Source organism: Bactrocera neohumeralis, chromosome 5 (genome assembly GCF_024586455.1).
Source record: "Bactrocera neohumeralis isolate Rockhampton chromosome 5, APGP_CSIRO_Bneo_wtdbg2-racon-allhic-juicebox.fasta_v2, whole genome shotgun sequence".
Classification (NCBI taxonomy): domain Eukaryota; kingdom Metazoa; phylum Arthropoda; class Insecta; order Diptera; family Tephritidae; genus Bactrocera; species Bactrocera neohumeralis.
The window spans coordinates 46611002-46632405 of NC_065922.1; the positions used below are offsets into that span (position 1 = coordinate 46611002).

The 21404-nt window shown below is 37.9% G+C and overlaps 1 protein-coding gene across 1 annotated transcript; it reads left to right on the forward strand.

The window, feature by feature from the left end:
- The first annotated feature begins 4867 nt into the window (after window positions 1–4867).
- On the forward strand, window positions 4868–5817 carry LOC126759294 (uncharacterized). The gene is made up of 2 exons (XM_050474031.1): window positions 4868–4937; window positions 5183–5817. Exons 1-2 carry the CDS (start codon window positions 4868–4870, stop codon window positions 5815–5817), a joined length of 705 nt encoding a protein of 234 aa, XP_050329988.1.
- Window positions 5818–21404: the final 15587 nt, after the last annotated feature.

The following is a 21404-nucleotide window of genomic DNA, read 5'->3' on the forward strand; positions in this document are numbered from 1 at the left end:
CATTCAAACAGAAACTTTTGCAGCTTGAATGGGATCCATCATATTCTATAAATTTGGGATCGGACTATTACTTGTACCGGGCCAGGCAAAAAATTTTTGTTAGGAAAACCTTCCCCTCAAATCAAGACGTCAAAAACCATTTTGACCAGTTTTTTGCCTTCAGGAATTAAACACTTTATGAGCGTGGAATCAATGTCTAGCCCGAAAAATGCCAAAAGGTATTGGATTTAAAAAATATATATAATATCATACAATTTTAACACAATAAAAAATATCATTTAAATTGAACTAAAAACAAATTACGATGCGATTAAAATGGAATAACGAATTTGCTCGAAATTTTTTGAAATCACAGCCACGGAATCGATAAAAATGTTGCGGAAGTGTTTTAGAGAATCAACTTTGCTTTAGTGAAGATCGCACAGTCATTAAGAACATCGTCCATCCACCTCTGTTAAAGTTCATAAGAAGAATTGAAAAGTTAAATAAACAGTGTTTGGTAGTCATTGTGTTGGCATCAGAGAGATAGCAGAAGTTCTCAAAATCTCTTATGGATCGTCTCAACATATTTTGGTTACTGTTTTGGATATGATGTGTGCTAATGATAGACTGGTACTAAAAGTCCTCAATTTTTATGAAAAACGACATAGGTTAGAGGCCGTAAACGGCATGCTTCATTACTGAGCCGAGAACCCTACTTTCGTCAAACTAATATGGTGACGAGAAGTGGGTTTATGAATATGACGTCAAAACTATCCAACAAACTATCAAATGGCACTTAAGGGGGAGCCTGCTTTAGAAGCTTCAAAAAATCGATTATTTTTTTTGCTTAAATCTCTTTAAAATAATCTAGGAATATGTCCCCAAAGTTTTAGATGGAAATTCGAAATATTTTCGGAGCTAGAAGGGAAATAGTGACCGAGCGTCTAGCAGCGATTGGGCAGAAAGCGTAAACTTTGACGCGAGATTTCTCGGTTTTTCATTTTTACGATTTTTCTTAATTGGCGGGCAGGATAGAAAAAAACCTCGTATGGAATTGGGGCAAATTTTATTAACTTTGGCATTAAATTATCTTCTATTTAAACTAAAACAAAACTAAGAAAAGTCATGTTTGAACATATTTTTAAACAGCATAAAGTAAAATTCTCTTGGTAAAAAATCACTTTTTTTATTTTTAAAAAATTTGTAAAATTTTACACTTCTTTATGGAATTTTCTTAGTTTAACTAGAAGAAAAGTTATTAGCAAGTATGAATCTCTTTGAATTGATTGTTTCCGATAGAAAATGGGACCTGCATCCTGCCCGCCGGCCGACAAATGTACATGCGAGATGCATCGGACAATTGCTTCTCAAAGGCAGAATATCAAAGATTTCGAATCCAAAAAATTTGTTGTTTATGTATATAACTAAAAGCCATAGAAATGTCGCTTTAGTCAATTATTTCTTTCGCTCCCAAAAAAATCCTCAAAAAATCGATTTTTTGAAGCCTTTAAACCGTTCCAACCAAGGCTTATGTACTATACAAATTAAAATATGTGGAAATTTTGATTTTGGCAGTCCCAATCAAATCCGATTATATGGAAATATTCTAATACAATAATCCATTTGCATCGGCTTTTGTTGTGCTGGAAATTGTTGATAATTGTAATAAGGGTTCTTCACTTGTGGAGGAATATGGATGGCTGTGAGCAAGTGTAAGTTTGTATCTGCGATGGTAGATGCTTCTAGCTATTCTTTACTTTGATAATCACCTGCCTTACTTGCTTATGTGTTTTCGCAGTATTTTCTATACTATTTATGAAGTCATAGCTTTTTTGCTCGTGTCAAAAAGTCTCCCGAGGTAAGTCTCATCCCTATTCCCTAGTGCACTTATTGAGCAAGTTTTGTTTACTGTGTTTTACCGATCTGAAATTTTTTATCCATTGTATCCATGTCATCATGGAAAGATATACGCAAAAACAACGTTTACAAATTATTCCCTTTTACAAGTACAAGGTGCGTTCCAAAATAAACAGGACTTTTTGAATCTAGCGCCCCCTGGTGGGTTAGAATCTGCTATGTTACATTCAAACTTAATTGTATCGATTGCACTTTACATTAAATAACAAACATTTGAATTTCTTTAACAATTTTTTTTTAAATCGTATCGCTCTTGTTGGGAAAACCTTTCTAATCCTCCGGACCCACTTTTGATTTTCAGTCCTTTTCAATCTTTCAATCCTTACTTTTTCTTCTCGTAGTACTTGATTAGAGTTTGCTGGATTTACTCAAGTTTGGAACAATTCTTGAGAAATGGCGTTGGATTTTATTTTTTTATTGGACTTACGTAATTTCTCAAAGATAATGATCAGAATCGTACAAATTGTCCCAAAATCAAATAACCTTGTATTAAGATATTATTGCAGATACACATAATAAGTCAATTGAAAAGTTCCGACCTGACACATAGGTGGCGCTAATAGAATTAAATCCATATGATTAGTCTTAGCCTTGAAAAGGCACGATTATAAATTTGAACTTTTGTTATAATGAAAAAATCGATCAAAAGGAATTTCGCCTGTCGATAAAATATAGCTTTTTGAAAAGCAAATATACAGTTGAAGCAAAAACCTGGCTTTATGACTAGTTTCCGCACACTGCGCCAGGAAAATCAACCATCAAGAATTGGTATGCTATATTTAGACGTGATGAAATGAGAACCGAAAACTTAAACGCCGCGGACGCCCGAAAGTGGTTATTACTGACGAAAACATTAAAAAAAAGTCCACAAAATAATTTTGGAAGACCGTAAATGGAATTGTTCGAGATAGCAGAGACTCTAAAGATATGAACTGAACGTGTACATCATAGCAATCACGAATATTTGGGTATGAGAAAGCTCTGTGCCCAGTGGGTGCCGCGAGTTCATTTTTCACCAAAAACAACGACGAGCGAATGATTCGGGCCAGTATTTGGTGATGTTCAAGCGTAGTAACGGGGCTTTCAATAAAAAAGCTATAAAAGCATTTTTAAATAAGACCAAAACGGCTTGGGATATCAATGAAATTCTTTGTTCCTATGAAAGTACATTCGATATCATTTTGTATGGAACCATGGGCTGAAGATTTTGACCCACCATGGTGACGGTTTCAATCATAAATCGGTCGATACTGCTGCAATGTCACGTTCAATATTCTTACCAAGTTCATTTATCGTCGCTGGCTTGTTGGCAAAGACCATAGACTTGACGTAATCTCACAGGAAATAGTCTAACGCCAATGGACTGGGTCATTTCTTGAGATAACCCGTGCACCGAACTTAGTTTTCAATAAATCGTGATATTCGCTCTGTGGCTTGTGGCACCGTTCTGTTGGAACCACATATTGTCCAAGTCCATATATCCAATTTGGTATCATTGAGCGGTAGCGATTCCCATTCCCAGTAACGTGCCGGTGTTGAGCATCACGGAAGAAGTACGACCCAATGACGCCCATAATTTTTTCGCAAAATTCACTGACGTCACAGAAATGCCCAACGCTTAAGAACGATGTGTGAGAGACTGATTTGGGTCCTCCTCAATTGATGCGCTAGCAGCAGCAATATTCTCGACACTACGGTCACTTTTTTGTCTCAATAGCTCGGAAATATTTTGTAGTGTGCCTGCGGATTCAAATTTTTCCACTAGATACTGAATTATTGATCTGTAAGGACGATTATGATGACCACAAAGAGGTGAGGCCGCTGAGTCCCAATTTCGGTAGTAAATTTTAAGAATTTCGACTAATTGTTGGATCGTGTATCTTTCATTATGAAATGGCAAACATTACTGAAGAGAAATGTCAAAAGAGCGGAGAAAATATAGAGTCATCTGCTGTCCCTATCGGTCAACTTTTGTAGCGTCCCTATTGAAAAATCCGAAAAACGACTTTATTTGAAGGAAACGAAAGTGCTGCTTCACCAAGGCAATGCACCGTGCCACAACTCAGTGAAAACGATGACAAAAATGCATGAATTAGACTTCGAATCGCTTTTGCATTCACCAAATTCTACAGATCTGACCAGCAGCGACTATTCTCTGTTCTCAGATCTTAAAATAATGCTCCTTTGAAGCAAATGACAAATGGTACAACAAAAATGGCATTGAGAAGTTGGAGGACCACTATTGTCAGTGTATCACCCTTAAATAAAATAAAAAAACGAATTTTGCCAAAAATATGTGTTTTACTATGGTCGACCTACCACCACTTTTCAATTCACCATACACAACATGTTGTGTTATAGAAGCGTGTATGAATTTTGACTTTTATAAATTATTTTGTCAATTTAAGAATTTTCTAAATTTAATATGCTGCAAGTTACTAACTAATTTCAAAAATCTCCAACTGCAACAACAATTAGCATGACCTTTCGCGGCTGCGGTATATAAAGAACGAATGCATGGAATATGTCAAAGGTGTACGACGTCATGGTTTGCATGAATTTCCAAGCTCTTCGGTCAATAACATTCGATAACTTTTTTTAGGGTTCATTAATACATACATACATACACATCTGGCTTGCCTACTTATGGTTCTGTTTGTTTTGCAAATTTCCAAGTCTTCTTTGCAAATTCTCGCGAATAAAGAACAAGTTTATTCGCATGCATACATTAAGAGCTGGAGTAAAATATTTGTATGTGCGTATGTATATACTTCTAATACGTTGATTTACTGTTTCTTCGCTATAGAGAAATTATAATTAGTAAAGTGTGTGCCAACTTTTTTTTTGCATTTTTTTTTTTGCAAATTTTTGCGAAAGCGCATATATAACCGTCAGGCAACAGGGAGCGAAGACAGTTCATTCTAGTTTTTTAAATGATCGAGATAAATAACGGCATCTCGAACATTAGATGAAGTTCGCAAAGTTACATTTAGTGCCAGCATTGCTGCTGATAGCCGCTGTGTGGCTGGAAATTGTTGGTTAGTGAAATTTTATACACTCAAGATCAAATTTGAACCGGACTGGTGCATATAAACTGCGCGCGCAAAGCGAATCGACACAATGAAGCTTTCTTGGCTTGATACAACCTCATTTCATGTTCGTGTGTGTTTGACAGCTGCATATTTACGGGACGAAAAGTTTGCCTGACGAATGTTATTGCTTTTTTGTGAATAATTCTCTTTTTTCTTAAAAAATAATCACCCGTTATTCATAATAATTACAGCTTCTGAGTACAATGAGGTCTTCGAAGGCGCATTGGGTCGCGTTGTAACACCTGATTTCATTAACCAATTATCCGGATCAAAAGGACAAACAAGCAACTCCAATTGCGGGTCTGAGCCCGTATATACAGAAGAACCGACTGAAGAGAGCGAAATAATTTACACAGACTCTCCAGAAGAAGAAGCTTTATCAACGGATGACGGTTCCTACACTGATAGCTCTACTCCTACACGGAGAACACAGGATTATGATTACTATTCGTCACCTGTGAGTTCAATTGGTCGGAATGTTGAGCATAACACAGCAAACGCCATTTCCATTGCGCGAAATCAGCAAACAAATCGTGTACGCCGACGTAATCCCTCACGACGTCGTACACAGCAACGCCGTCGTAATCCCTCACGACGTCGTACTCAGCAACGCCGACGTCGGCAAAAGCGACGTAGACATCCATCAGCACAAAGGCGCAGACGTCCGTCGGCACAAAAGCGGAGACGACGAAATCATAACAACTCAAAAGATCGTCGCAGGCGACGACGTGGAGGACAACGCAAACCGCAGCGCAGAGTGATCGTGCGCAGACGTCAGGCGAACAAACGACGTAATGGTGAAAGAGTTGAACGTCCTCAATTATAAGTTTAATAAAATTTCTTAATCATATTTATACGAAAACGGGTGACTACTACTTATTTTAATGGATAGAAAAACTTATTTTTACTGAAACTATTTTTGAAATGTGGTCAATGAACAGGGATATTCTGGCTCAAATAGCTGTATGTATTCCGTTCCACTGTTTGTGCATCCGACTTAAAAAAAAATTAAGTCTTCTTCTTCTCCTTTGGCACTACAACCGTGGGTCAATCTGTGCCGAGAACACAAAACTTCGCCAGTTTCCCTTATAATTTGCGAGGTCACGTCAGTTTTGCATTGCAAGTGCAGACAGGTGGCCATGCATTGGCTTCTCGGCTTGGCCTTACCAGCCGGTAATGAATCGACTCCTAGTGCATTGTTATTCTTAAGCCGCCTTAGATCTGTTATCACCCTGTCACAGTCGAGTGACAGGACGACAAGATTGTCACGGTAGGTTCTTCTTCATCCGTCGCAACACTGTTTTCGCCTTTCAGGAAGTATTCTGAAAGGTTCCCTACTTTTCTAAAGAAAAAACACAGAAAATTCATATTTAATGGGGAATGTTTATTATCATTCGAAAGAACATCCTTTGACATTTATTTCTTAAAGATTATCTCTTTCAAAAGTTGGCCGCAGTTACGACTCAGATGGCCCATCCGTTGAGGTCAATTTTCGATGGCTAGTTCGTGCATTTCGACAGGTAACTGGCGAATGACACGCGTGAACATTCCATGGCCTGAATCCGATGCAGGATTGTCCGCATAGACTTTAGACTTTCCCAACAGGAAAAAGTCTAACGACCGTTTCAAAACATGAATACATAGAAAATCAGATAATACTGAAGTGTTCTCTTAATAAATCCATTGATTGATACGATGTGTGGGAAGTAGCGCCGTCTTGTTGAAACCAAATGTCCCCGAGATCACGAGCTTCAATCAAATAGTATCTAATAGTCGGTTATCACGGCGGGATAACGGTCACCATTGACGCTTGTATTCTCATCTGCATCATTTTTGAATAAATGATTCCACCGGTCCACAAACCTTACCAAACCGTTATTTTTTCTGGATAAAATGGCAACTCTTGAATCTCGAAATCGTTGGATCTTCTTGGAACTTTTCAAGAGCCCATAAAGTGAAGCGATAACGGTTGGTAAAGTCGAGCGGTCTATTTTCTTGTAGTAGCTATTTTTTGAACGTTTTCAATATAAGATATCGACGTAAAATGCGCCAAGTCATTCCATACGTCAATCCGAGTTGTTGCGAACAGCGCCGAATCGACTCTCCACGGTATTAGCGTACACCCTCAGCTATGGCTGCTATATTTTCTTCACTGCACGCTGGGCGGTCGGTCAAATGTTATCGAACAATGAATGCTAGGTCTCAAGATGGGTGATGGTCTTGCGAATAGTTCGCTCAGTAGGCCGCTTTGATCATCCGTTACAACTCATATAAACATGTTCAAACTTCCGTTTGACTATTGGTGCATCAATTTTGTCAATCTTATTCTAATAATAGTGTATATTTATGTTTGAACATATACGAAAATCGTGGATATCACTTAACGATGAGAGAGTATAAAATGATCGGTTACTCTTAAATCTAAAACGATATCCTATCGTGCAAACCAGAGTAAAATATATATTAATTTAAATAATGTAATTAAAGAAGAAATATTTTGATCAGAAAATTTGAGTTGAAAGAGTATCCAACGAACCTTAACGAACGGATTTATAGACGGCAAAGCATTATAAATTGGTCAGCAATACTTAAACTGACTTGATATGTTTCCCATAACTACAAGAACAGCATTATAACAACTTTGGCCAAGCTTAAATGAAATATGCAAATAATATAGAAATTGCTAAGTCATCAGAAGTTACATGTCGTCACCTAAAATGAACAACAATGTATCTCGAAAAATCGAAATTGATTGTTTTTGCATGCGACTCACTACATCATCATATTACATATATGTGACATTAAATTTTCAGCTTCCGCTGTCAGATATAACCAATATATGTATAACCATTTTACAAGTATTTTATAACCATTTTATAACCAAAATTTTATAACCATTTTATAACCAAAACTCAAATTTTGCTTCAATATGATTAGTTTATATTATATCGTTTTACCCTCGTCTCACCCTGATGTTTCGTTATTTTGCATTTTAGGAGGCGATAATACAACAATATACTAATATAATAATCCATATACCATATGGCTGTCAATTTAAAAACAACTTAAAAATTACACTAACAACATTTAAATAAACACAAAGAAGTGTGTAGAACACGCTTGATAGAGAGATTTTATGATAAAGTACGTCGCTTAATTGGCCATATTAATTTTTGAATAGTGATTTATAACATAAATATACAACGTAAGATATGCTAATATCGGCAGCTAATATGAATAAGAAACGCATTAAGCATACATATTTTTCCGTTAGATTAACCTAATTTTACTATCTCCCAAGTAGAATTCCGATTTTGAGTCGAACAGGTTTACGCTGCTTTTTTTTTTGTTATTTATTTGTGCGCCAAATGGCTGAGAGTTAGTGGCTCAGCAGATACAAATATATTAGAACCAAAAGAACAAAAACGCAACTAAATGGCACACAGCACGTAGTAACGGCTCGAGTCTGGAGTAGACAATAGCGAATTCTAAAATTAAAAAAATTATAACTACTATCAACTTCTTTCACTCGCTCACAATGGCTAAGGGCACATATGGACCAAAATAAACATAAATACACATATCGGATAATGTTAACCTGCAGATAGAAATAAACTGCGGAGGGAGAACAGTTTTTAACAGTTCGCCAATCAATAATATTTCATTATTTTCTACGCACTAAGTGGTTTAAAATTTTTTTCCAAATTGAAAAGTGTGCAAATTTCGTTTCGCTGTTTCTATTTCTTGAAATTTGATGTCAAATTCCACCACGCTTTGGAAGGCCCAATAGCAAAGCACTGCACAAAAAACTATTACGAACCATTTAAATAAGGTTGAATACAAAACAAACTCGATGTGCGACAAGGCAAAAAATCTCATGAACCGGATTTCCATCAGCAAATCACTGCTAAATCACAACAAAATCGATTCTCTTCTGATGCGAATAGTGACTGGTGAGGAAATTGGGTCACTCACGACTACATCAAAACGATTTCGGTTGATACGCGGTGAGGCGGCGCAAACAGTGGCCAAGCAAAGTTTGACAGTCATGGTAGTATTTGGCAGGAAATCATCTACAAGGTGCATTCCAAAGTAAACAGGACTTTAAAACAGAACAAATGGTTTTTTCGGTTTTTTCAATACGGCCTTTTACACGGTCCAAAAGCATGTCAAACGAGTGTTTTAGCACGTTGGCCAGTATGGCCGCCAGTATGCCGGTGCAAGCCTTTTGAATGGCTTTTACGTCTGCATAACGCTTTCCTTTCATGAGCAAATGCATTTTTCCGAAAAGGAAGAAGTCGCACGGCGGCATATCAGGTGGTTAAAATGTGATTTTTGGTCAAATAATCGGTCACAAGCGTCGATCGATGAGACGGCGCATTTTCGTGCTACAAACGCCAACTGTCATCTTCGCCATATTCGGGCCGAACACGTCGAATACGGCGCACTAAACGCTTCAAAACTTCAAGGTAGAATACCGCATTCACGTTTTGGCCTAGTGCGACAAATTCTTTGGGGACCATACCCTTGGAATCATAAAATCAAATCAGCATTGTCTTCACTTTTGACTTCTCTATGCGCGATTTTTTGGTTTCGGCTCGTCCGGTGCCTTCCATTCAGCACTCTGGCGTTTCGTTTCGGGATCATATTGGAAACACCATGATTTATCACCAGTCACAATATTGTAAAGGAGGTTTTTGTCCTTTTTGACCTCTTTAATGATGTCCTTCGAATGTTGGCTTCTGAGCAGTTTTTGGTCGTCAGTCAATTTGTGCGGAACAAACCGTGCACACAACTTTCGTAAGCCCAAATGTTCTGTCAAAATGCGATAAATCGATGTTTTATAGATGTTCAATTCCATTTCCATGAATTCACGTACAGTTTCGATTGAATTTTCGGTGATCACGTATTTTGATTGGCCCATATGTTGATCGTCATTTATGTCCTCACGACCACTTTGAAAACGTTGAAACCACCCGTGCACTCTGCTACGGGATAGGCAATAATTGCCATAAACTTGTTTCATCAATTGAAATGTTTCGGTAAAAGTTTTACCAATTTTAAAACAAAATTTAATGTTGGCTCTTTGTTCGAAGCTCATTTTCGCACCGATAACACAAACATACTGACACTTAAAACGCAATAACTTCACTTCCAATCCATGAAATGTCATGCAATTCTGGATAATCGATAAAGATAGCAGATTCAAACGCATCCATCGGCATATAGATGGCGCCACCAGGGGGCGCTAGATTCAAAAAGACCTGTTTACTTTGGAACGTTCTTTGTATGTTATTAGGAACTGCTGTCAAACTCTTCTCTTTGTCCCTTACTGTCAACAATAACACTGTGTTAAGAAACCAATCGCTCCGAAGCAGCCTTCTTTGGCCAATGAGAGAAGAATTATGTTTCAACACGACACTGCCAGACCACTATAGTTACCGCCAGAAGCTTTGCGAGCTCGACCGGGTAATTTTTATGCATCCACCTAATAGCTTGGACCCGTCATCAAGCGATTACTAACAGCTTCTGTTTATGGCGCTGATGATGTTGTTTGTGAAAATTTGAGTTAAGAGAAGTTTGCGAAAATCAACTGTCCCAGTTTTTTGTCAATAGGATAGAGAAAAGATAAGAGATTGACATAATGAAATTATCTCCAATATGACAACAAGTTATGGAAAACCCTGTTGATATATAATCTAAATCGGTTTATTCTAAAATGGATTTATTCTAGACCTTATATGTTCCAACGGAATCGAAAATTAGATAGTTTATCATACCTATATTTAGTATACTTTATATTTTTTCGATTAATGGATTTGTGTGGGCGTGGCAGTGGTTCGATTACGTCCATCTGCAATATGAACGCGTGTTGGGTGCCAGGCAACACCCTTGTACTTATATCTGTCCATAAGTACAAACAACTGTTAGGTGAAAACAACTATTATACTCCGTAGTAACATGTTGCAATACTATAAAAACGATAAATAAACATCTGTTGAGAAACTTCCGGTCTTAGGTTTTAAGACGGTCAGAAAATGTTGCATTTTTCAAGTTAGATGGCAAATTTCTGGAAAAGAACAATTCTGATTTGATTCTAACAATACCGCAATGAGACAACTGGAGTATCATTGCTAAAGTGTAGAACTTTTTAAAAAATGGTTACTTTCGTTCCTTAAGCCAGTAAATTCCAGTTATAGTCTTAAACGCAACAGCTCAGCATATCCTTAGAGAAGTAAAGGTCTTTTACTTTTACTCGTCCTTTAACTCAGCTTGTTCGATTAAATTAGGTCCGTCTTTTCGGTGTTTTCAGAGTAATAGGTAGCATCCGTCTTTCTACATTTCAGAGTTTTCCTTCAGCATTATAACTCAAATATTCTTCCCAATTTGCTGTTAAGCCTTGTCCGTGAGGAATAGGTCTTATTGCTGAGGGAAACTCTGAATATTCAATATTATTTTTGGTTTTCCGTAAAAAATCAGTCACTTGGCAGTCGTTGAAATGGTTATTTGTGTTGTTTAAAGTAACTTAAAATATTCAACTCGGTCAAAAAAGGGAATTAAAGTGAACATTTTTTACATCGATGAACTTAATTAAATTCTCTACTTCATCAAGGACCACTGTTTATCGATGATATGGTGAATTCCATTTTTACTTAAGGGATACTCCCTGGTCTGGTCTAGAAATTTAAAAAAATCGAAATTTGTTTTATATTTTCAAAGTTTAACTATTCAAAAATATGTGTACAAGACGATTTTTTAAAATTCAAATTATTTTCGGAGGTAGGCATTTTTCTGACCCGGCATCCAAACTGGTTCGGCCGGAACTAATCGAACAAAAGACATTACGCGAAACTTTAAACGCGTTTTTTTCAAAACTGACTTTCTCGGAACGATACTCACGATTTCTCAGGTTCTACTGGATTGATTTACTTGAAGTTTTTATAGGGTTTTCTTTATAGGCTTGTCTATGGTTGGAACTAGCCCCATCCCCAAATTTGTATTTTTATTATTTTTAAAAAATTCGAAATAATCAGAAAAAGTGATCCAAAAAAACTTTTTTTTTCAGGCAGTCGCCATTTTGTGAAAAAAACTTTTTCCCACTTTTCCGTAGTTCCGGCCATTGCGACATTATTCTAGATTAATAATCTTTTTTTTTGGTTTCAGATAACTAGGAGGGTTGAAATCATGGGTATGGTCATTTGGAAATTTTTAGAGACCCCCACTTCGTCAGCTCATAATTTTTGAAATTTTTCACTTTTTCTAGTTTTTAATTTTTTTCTGTACTCTTCTAAAATTAACAAATAGCTAATACAAAAATGGATATTAAAAATACTGATTGCTTTTTTTTTTACGACACTTTAAAAATTACCTGAAATTCATGCTTCTAGACCAAAATACCGCCTTAATCTCAAAATTTTTGTGAAAAATTCACATAACAAAATTTTCAGGTTTTGTTTTACTTTTAGCGGAGCAATAAAATTTGCTTTCATGAAATTTAGAAAGAAGAGAATATATATTGCGAGATAAATTTGCACTCTGCTCGAGCTGCACTAGCAATAGCGAGCTAATAATCAATAAATTGGAATTTTCCAAACAAAAATTTTACTTTTTTCTTTTTACTATAATATTAGGCGTTTCGATTAGAGAAATGCGACTTCTGAAAAACTAATTAGATTTTCTCTCTCCGACCACAAACTAGGGAAAATCCAACAATTTTCGAAAACCACAATAGCAATAACTGTAACAAAGGGAAGCAATTAACATTGCCAGGGAAACTTCGAATACAAACCGCAAATTTGCTTGAACTCAAATGGGTCAAACTTTTAATTATACGAAGAAAGCTACGATTTGGTCATCCAACTAGCTGTAAGTGAGTACGGGAAGGGTTAGAAGCGAGGGTGGAAGTGTGCAAGCAAAAGAGGGAGCATAAGCGTGGCGAGGCAATTTACAAGATGAGCTAAAGCAAGCACGACTTTGTAGTTTCCAAAGGCCAACTAAACTTTATTGCTGTTTAGTATTGCGAGAAAGATATTAGCAACAACAACAACAACAAATGCATAGTTAAAAAGCATATGGAATGAAACGATGAATAAGGCGCGCCGTAAGAATGTTGCAACAATGCAAGCAACAAGCAGAAGTAAGCTTTTGATGTGGCAGCAGCAAGTATTTAGACTTATTTGCCAGCGGCGTCGAAACAACAACCAATTAAGTGCGCATTATAATGCTTACCACTTGCAAACGCTACGCGCCAAGCGTTAGTGAGCGCTGTCACTTACAACACACCCCCACCAGTGTTGCAATTGCTTGTTGCAGATTAAAGTTTTGCCGGCTAAAGCAAAACTTGAGACTTGACGCAGCCGCACGCACACCACCGCCACTAATTTGGCGGCGACGCCAGCAACCGTCTTGCAAGCATTTAAGCCAGCTAAATGCAACCTTATAAAGACAACAACAACAACACCAGCAAAAGGTATAATAATGGATGCAGCAAAAATGCAAAAACAAATGTTTATTGTGGCTCTATGGCGCCTGAGCAGGCTTATTGCCGCATTAGCGCACTAAATGCGAGCATATTTACAGGCGCTTGAGCGGGTGACGGCTGCCGTTTGTTGCCTTCAGTCGCATGTTTACTTTTAATTTAGTTGCCACTGAATTTCGCTTTATCCTTTCCTGCTTGTGATCTTCATTTAATCTGCTTGTTTTGTGTTTCTCCTTTTGAATTTCTCTGTTTGCTTTCTTTTTCACTTGATTTATTCTTTTCCCGTGGTTTGTCATTACATCGACGAAAATTAATTAAAATTAAGTAAATGAAAGATAATAAAAGAACGTGCCGGCGTGCGAAAGTGTCGCAGTTAATGTGAAAAAGTGTGGAAAATTTTGCGAAAATAAGTTGGAGGTGGAAGGTGGAGTGGAGCGGAGAAGGCTGGTAGCGGTGTTAATGCGAAGCGTTGCGAATGAGAATAAAAAGTAAGCACCTTCAAAAGCGACCCCACCAGATGTAATACTCCTATGCCAACGATTTTTCCAGTTCTCGAAACACTTTTCATAACCACTTTTTGGTATGGCCTTCAGCTTCTTCAGCGAGTTTTGTAAAATCTCTTCAATTGACTTAAAACGAGTTCCGAGAGAACGGGAGAAAAAATCCCACGGAACCAAATCTGGTGAATGCGGTGATTGATCGATGGTATTCATTGCGTGTGTAGCTTTAAATTCGGCCACAATCGTGGCTCGATGAGATGGTGTATTATCATCGTATAAAATCCATGAATTTTTCTTCCACAATTCCGGCCGTTTTCGACGGACGTTCTCACCCAAACACCGCAACACGGCTAAATAGAACTCTTTATTGACCGTCTGTACTACCGGAACAAATTCATGATGCACCATACCACGAATATCGAAAAAATAATGAGCAGCACTTTGATTTTTTAGCAGCTTTGACATGTTTTTTTGTTTTTGGTTTCGGCTCGTTCTTTCCCTCCATTCCGATGATAGTTGGCTTGTATGCATGCCAAACTCACGAACCCATGTCTAATCTGCAGTTATAATGCTCTCCATGAATGGGGCAACGGTATGCGTACGATCAAGTATGTCCAAAGAGTCAAGATCTTTTTGGAAAAAATTCAGCTTTATCGGAAGGAGTCGAGCAAAAACGCGTATCATACCCAAAATATCCTCCAATATCATTCGAACAGACTCGCTAAAGATATCAAGCTCTCTTGCCATCTCTCTAACACTTGCCTGACGAGGTTGAATAGGTCGAAGGTTGAATCACCGTAACCCTTTTCCAACATTCGCAACGATTCCGCACATGAAATTTGGTTATAAATACAAAATATTAGACAAATTCTTGCTTTTAATGGATCAGTTTGAATTGCAGCTATATGCTATATGGACTCGATCTATTGCTGTCGAAATTGATCTGTCCATCAATTGCTTCGGAGAATGTACCGTTACCTCGGATAATAACAAATACTAAATTTAGTGAAGATAACTCAGATATCAGTTTGTATTGCAGCTATATATTATAGTAGTTCGATATCGACCTTTCCGACAACTAAACAGCTTCTAGGGGAGGAAACGGCGTGCGTAAATCTTCAAAGTGATATCTCAAAAGTAAGGAAGGGCTAAGTTCGGGTGCAACCGAACATTTTATAACCTTGCCACTTGCAAGAATCAAAGCCATGGAAATAAAAGCAATAATATAGAGTAAAGTCAGCAGGATGTTCGAAAATTCTGATATTAGTCATATTTGGGCTAGGCCAAGTTTTAGCTCAAGTTTTTTTTTTTTAGGCACAAAGACACACTGTTATGAATAAAGCAGGTTCTCTTAATTTCATTGGGATAATTCACATATTTACCGGAAGTTCGAAAATCTTTATTTTAGGTAAGTAAATGGGGGCTAAGGGTAATATTGGTTCGATTTTTCCCATTTTTGACATACGGACATACCATTATAAGAGAAAGATAATCCTTTAATTTCAGTTATATATATCACACATTGACCGACATTTTCGATCAATAATCAACTGTAGGTACCGGGGTCTAGCTATTCGATACTTATGGGCTTGAACAGTTTTCATTGCATTTCAAAAAGAATGCCACGTACTAAATTTTATCGAAATCGGTTGGTTGGATCCCGAGACATGGGATTTCACTAAACAGTAAGACGTACCACGCCCATCATCCAATTTTTACATTGACTCCTATAAAGTCCTCTGATACCATCTCGGTGGTAAAACATAGTGTCTCTGGCATTTGAGTATTTATTTATCGCGCTTTTAGTAGTTTTTAACAGTACTTTTATATGAGAAGGGAGGGTGGTTATTCTCCGATTTCTTTCATTTTCACACTGTGAATAGAATATTCTATGTATAAGATTTACACTTAGAAAATTTGGTTGTTGTAGCTTGAGCGGTTTAGAAGATATGTACCTTAAACTTGTTAGAGGGCGGGGCAACTCCCACTTTTTCAAACATTTTTTTTCACAGCTGCCCCTTGCTACTGAGACTTTCTATATCAAATTACAGCTTTATGTCTTAAATTAGTTCTTAGGTATGGCACTTATGTTTAAGATAAGATATTGAGGAGCACGTATGTCATATAGAGCCTTGATTATGTTTGCCCACTTTGCTGAGTTAAAGGCATACTTCACATCCAGGGTGATCAGCGCACAATATTTTTTTGTTCCGCCTTTCCATCGCTTGCCACTTACGGCACATTTCGCAGTGTCAACGACATCGTATAGTGCGTCAATGGTGGACCTCTTTTTCATAAAGCCGTATTGTCTTTGTCTTGTCTTGTTCGGAGGTCGATATGATGATAGTTCCTCTGGAGGCCTTTTTGGTTTAGGAAGTAGAACCAATCGCTGGATTTTCCATGGGTCGAGAATGGTCCCTTCTTTTAAGCACGTATTGTACATTTTTACGAATAATTTTGGTCCGAGAGTCATGGCTTCCTTTAGGGCTCTGTTTGGGATGCCATCTAATCCAAGCGCTTTGCTGCTTTTAATTTTTCCGGCTATGACTCTACGACTTCGGTTAGAGGCTTAGCATAATAAATAATGTCGTGTTTTGGAAACAAAGTTTCGACGACATTTCTCATAAAGGATGCGCTTTTGGGTTGTTGTGCCTTATTTTTGACTTTTGACATACAGATTTTGTATGCAGTTCCCCAGTTATCTTCGTTTGCTTTCTCACAGAGTTTTTCAAAACACTTCTTTTTAACTGCGGCCAATGGCTGACTTCACAAGCTTCTTTGGACTTTTAAATACTTTCCTAAGACTGCTTTCATATTCTTCACTCTGATTACGTTGTAGGCGGCGTCTAGCTGAGTTGCTATTTCTTCATTCCACCAATACGCTGGCCTTCGGTTGTTGTGGTGTGCTGTCCTGCGCATGGTTGCGTCGCAAGCTGTGGACAATTTTTTTCGTACTGCGGATCTTATATATATGTATATTTTCTGAACTCAACACCATCTCAAAAAGTTCGGCATCAAAATCTTTTTGTTTCCAAGTTCGTTTTTGGCATGTGCTCCTGCTGCGGCGTTCCGTCCCTCCTGCATATGAGACTTCAGCAGTAATAGCCATGTCGTCACGATTTGTAAATATGTCCGACACCGCCCACTTAATGTGCCTACTAAGGGCGTCGCTGGCGAACATAAGATCGATTATGGAGCCTTTGTTTCCTTTTTGAAAAGAATTTGGCGTTCCGCTATTCAAGATCGCCTGCGATTATAATTGGTTTGCCTCTGGTTTCTAGAACAACTTTCAGGAGGAATTCTTCAAAATCTTTAATTGAGGCGCTGGGAGGAGCATAGCAGCTAACAAAGTATATGCCACGTATATTTGCCCATGTGAAACAGTTGTGATATCTGGAGCGAGATATAAATGGTTGTCCTTTAGATGACCATATTGCAGCCGCGCCGGATATGTCAGTGGTCCAAGTGATTTCCGAATGCTGGGAGTATTGCTCGCTTAATAAAGCGACATCAAGGTTTTTTTTTCAAATACTGTCTGTTTTTATTTTGCCTACCTTGGCATCCTGAGCGCGCAGGCATAGGAGAGCTATTTGAGTACCGCTTCGGGTTTTTCGCATGCTATTAATATTTATTTTTCCTAGGTTTTCTATTCCGCACTATTTTTTCAGTGCCTCGCAAATCTCTTCCGGGGTACTCAATACACTAAGCTATGGTTCCCACCAAGATAAATTCCAAAGAGATCAAAAATTTGACTTAACAACATTAGTATGTGGCATGTTAATGGTATGTGATATTGGGTAAAATATATAAAATCGATTGAAGATGTTTTAGCATATTTTTCGCATTGATTTTGATCCATTCACGACTTCGTCGACCAATGAGGCTGAACCCTTTCGCTACATTTTCCAATATTGCTAACACCTAAAGGTATTTACAGGCTGTGATCCTTGTAAGTTGGAAGAGTATAAAATTTCGGTAACACCCATACTTTGTCCTTCTTCACTTGTTATGAAATTTTGATAGGAACTCTGACATTCACTTCTGAGTCTTACAAACTTCATGATAAGCTTAATATACCCTCTTCAGGGCATAAATATTGAGAATTTAAAGAGGTTAGTTTCAACCATGTTTATGGATATCAATCTCGTACATATACAAGTAGATATTTATACAAATATAAATATAGGTGTATGCTTAGGTTGTGTGACGAGATGCAAAGGCCCTAAGTAATTGCTTGTTATGCTTAGGTGTGCGCGTGCATGTGTTTGTGTGCGTCATAAATGAGGAGAATGAGAATGGTATTAACTCCATTGTTGTTGCACTCCATTGTTATTCACTGATGAGCACTAACGCGATCCTATTAACACAAACCAAGAGCAACAAAGTCGCAAACCCATTTCATCCCGCACACAAACATACATATATTGGCAAGAGTAGTATTTATATACATATATAATAAATATCTATAAATTACATTAAGCAGTCGCGTGAGGGTGTGCGGCAACATTTCCAGTAACCGATAATGAACAATGCGCTCCCTCACGTAGCCCCGCAATGCATGTAATTATGTGTAAAATTGCTTAAATATGCGTAAGCGGGTGTTAGTGTGCGTGTAGGCGTGCTGTCGCAGATGACGGCGCATATGTATGTATATATGTGTATGTGTGCATATACAAATGCGCACAAATTAAGCAGTTAAGTGATGTGACAACATTTTTGTGGTGCATTTCGCTCGACACGCTGTACTATCCGTCCCCTCCACGCGCAACCACACACACACACATGCAGAGGCTCATTTCATCAATTTCAGTTTCATTGTCAACGCCGGTAACATACTACATGTATATACATACATATATGTATTGTGTAGGTGTGTGTGCGGCTGCTCGCTGTTAATTTTGCACATCGTCCTTGTTCGTTTGCTGATTAATTCAATTTTTCCGACCACCACCATATTCTTTTGTGCGGTAATTTAATTAAAATTTTCCTTTCGCAGTGCAAATGTTGCAAGTGCACAAAGAAAAATAAAAAGCATACGCTTCGTGTTATATTTACATGTGAGTTGGAGAAGGGACTGAAATATAAATACTCTGATGTAGTGAAAAAAACGAAAGCTTTCAGCAGTCATGGAAAATTAAGCTTTTTTCGAGCTGCACTCTATTTTCTTCTACCATCGGGACGTCTATATTGCCAAACCTTTTTGAAAATCTGACACGTTGCCTGGAAAGCAACTATCAGACGGTCTCAACGCTTTAAGAAGTTTATGATATGCGCTGTAATTCTTCATTATACCCTGAACAGGGTATATTAAGTTTGTCACGAAGTTTGTAACACCCAGAAGGAAGCGTCGAAGACCCTAGAAAGTACTAAACCTGTGCCCAAAAACATTTGAATTTAAACTGCGCGCGTCGAAGGATTTGGAGAATTATTTTTTTTTAGGTTGGTAGTACTGTCAGTCACATTTAAGTCAAATTTCATGTCAAAATATTTATTAGCGTTTGAGATACGTGTCGTTTTGTGGGCTGCTAAAAGTAAGTTTTTCGTTTTTTACGATGTCGAAATTTGTTTAGCAAAGAATTTGCATTACATTTTGTTTACGGAATCAATTTTCTGCTGCGGATACGTTGAGGATGGTGCAGAAAGCCTTTGGTGATGAGGCTATGTCTAAAAAAAATGTTTACAAGTGGTATAGTGAGTTCCAAGCTGGCCGTGAAGGTGTCGAAGACGAAGAGCGTCCAGGGCGACCATCAACCTCAACCGACGAAGCTCACGTTCAACAAATCAAAGATTTGGTGTTGAAAAACCGTCGATTAACAATTAAAGACCTTGCTGATTTGGGCTTCAAGCGCGCGTCAAATCTCGACTGGTATCGAAAACATTGAAATTTTTGGAAAAAAGGCGTCGCGTTGAAGTGAGTGAAACGATGCTTTCCGACTACCAGGGTGTCATGAAACGCGTTATAACTGGCGATGAGACTTGGATCTATGCTTACGACCCCGAAACAACCGATCAATCGAGCGAATATCGTGCGAAAAGAGAGCCGAATCCAAAAAAATCGCGCCAAAGTCGCTCAAAAATCGAGGTCATGTTGACTGTTTTCTTCGATTATCGTGGTGTTGTGCATTATGAATTCCTTCCAACCGGTCAAACAGTCAACAAGGAATATTATTTGAACGTTATGCGTCGTTTGCGTAACGCTATCCGCCTAGAAAGGCCGGAATTGTGTAAAGACAATTATTGGTTTTTACACCACGATAATGCACCATCCCATACTGCCCTCGTAATTCGTGATCATTTCGCCAAAAACTCAACCCATATCGTTCTGCAACCACCGTATTCACCTGATCTGATGCCGTGCGACTTTTGGCTGTTCACCAAGCTCAAAAGACCGCTCCGGGGACACCGTTTTTATGCGATAGAGGAGATTCAAGCCGCAGCGAAGACGGATCTGAAGGCCATCCCGGAAAGTGACTACAACCAGTGTTTCGAAGATTGGAAAATCCGTTGGCATAAGTGCATTGCATTGGGAGGGGATTACTTTGAAGGGGATGAAATTGATTTGGAAGAATAAATAAAGAATTTTCAAAATAAATACAACGTCACCTTATTTTTTGGGCACAGTATATATAATTGTCGAGCTGAGTCGATTTAGTCATGTCCGTCTGTCTGTCCGTCCGTCCGTCTGTCTGTATATATACGAACTAGTCCCTCAGTTTTTAAGGTATCATTTTGAAATTTTGCTAACGTCATTTTCTCTTCAAGAAGCTGCTCATTTGTCGGAACTGCCGATATCGGACCACTAAACTGAACGATCTGAATCAAGTTCTTGTATGGAAAACTTTCACATTTGACAATGTATCTTCACGAAATTTGGTATAGATTATTTCCTAAGGCAACAATGTAATCTCCGAAGAAATTGGTCAGATTGGTTAACTATAGCATATAGCTGCCATACAAACCGAACGATCGGAATCAAGGGCTTGTATGGAAAACTTTTGCATTTGACGTGGTATCTCTTCACAAAATTTGACATGGATTACTGCTTAAGATAATAATATAATCTCCGAAAAAATTATTCAGATCGTATTACTATAGCATATAGCTTCCATACAAACTGAACACATAGTTACTAAAAGAAATGCACCTGTGAGGGGTATATTAGCTACGGTGCAGCCGAAGTTAACTTTTTTTCTTGTTTTTTTTTTTTTTTGAAATAGTTTGCAGGAGTCAGCAGAGGAGACGGTCTGTCAATGGAATACGGATATGACGTCGAGTACATCAATACAAAAGCCCGGCGGCTTCTTGCCTCTCACGATTGGAGGTTATGGATCTGTTCTTTGGGTTTGATGAACAAGCAAACAGTGTCTGAGAGCAAAGAAGGCAATTGAGTTTATTTGACTTTTCACTTAAACAAAATTAACCTTTAATATGCGG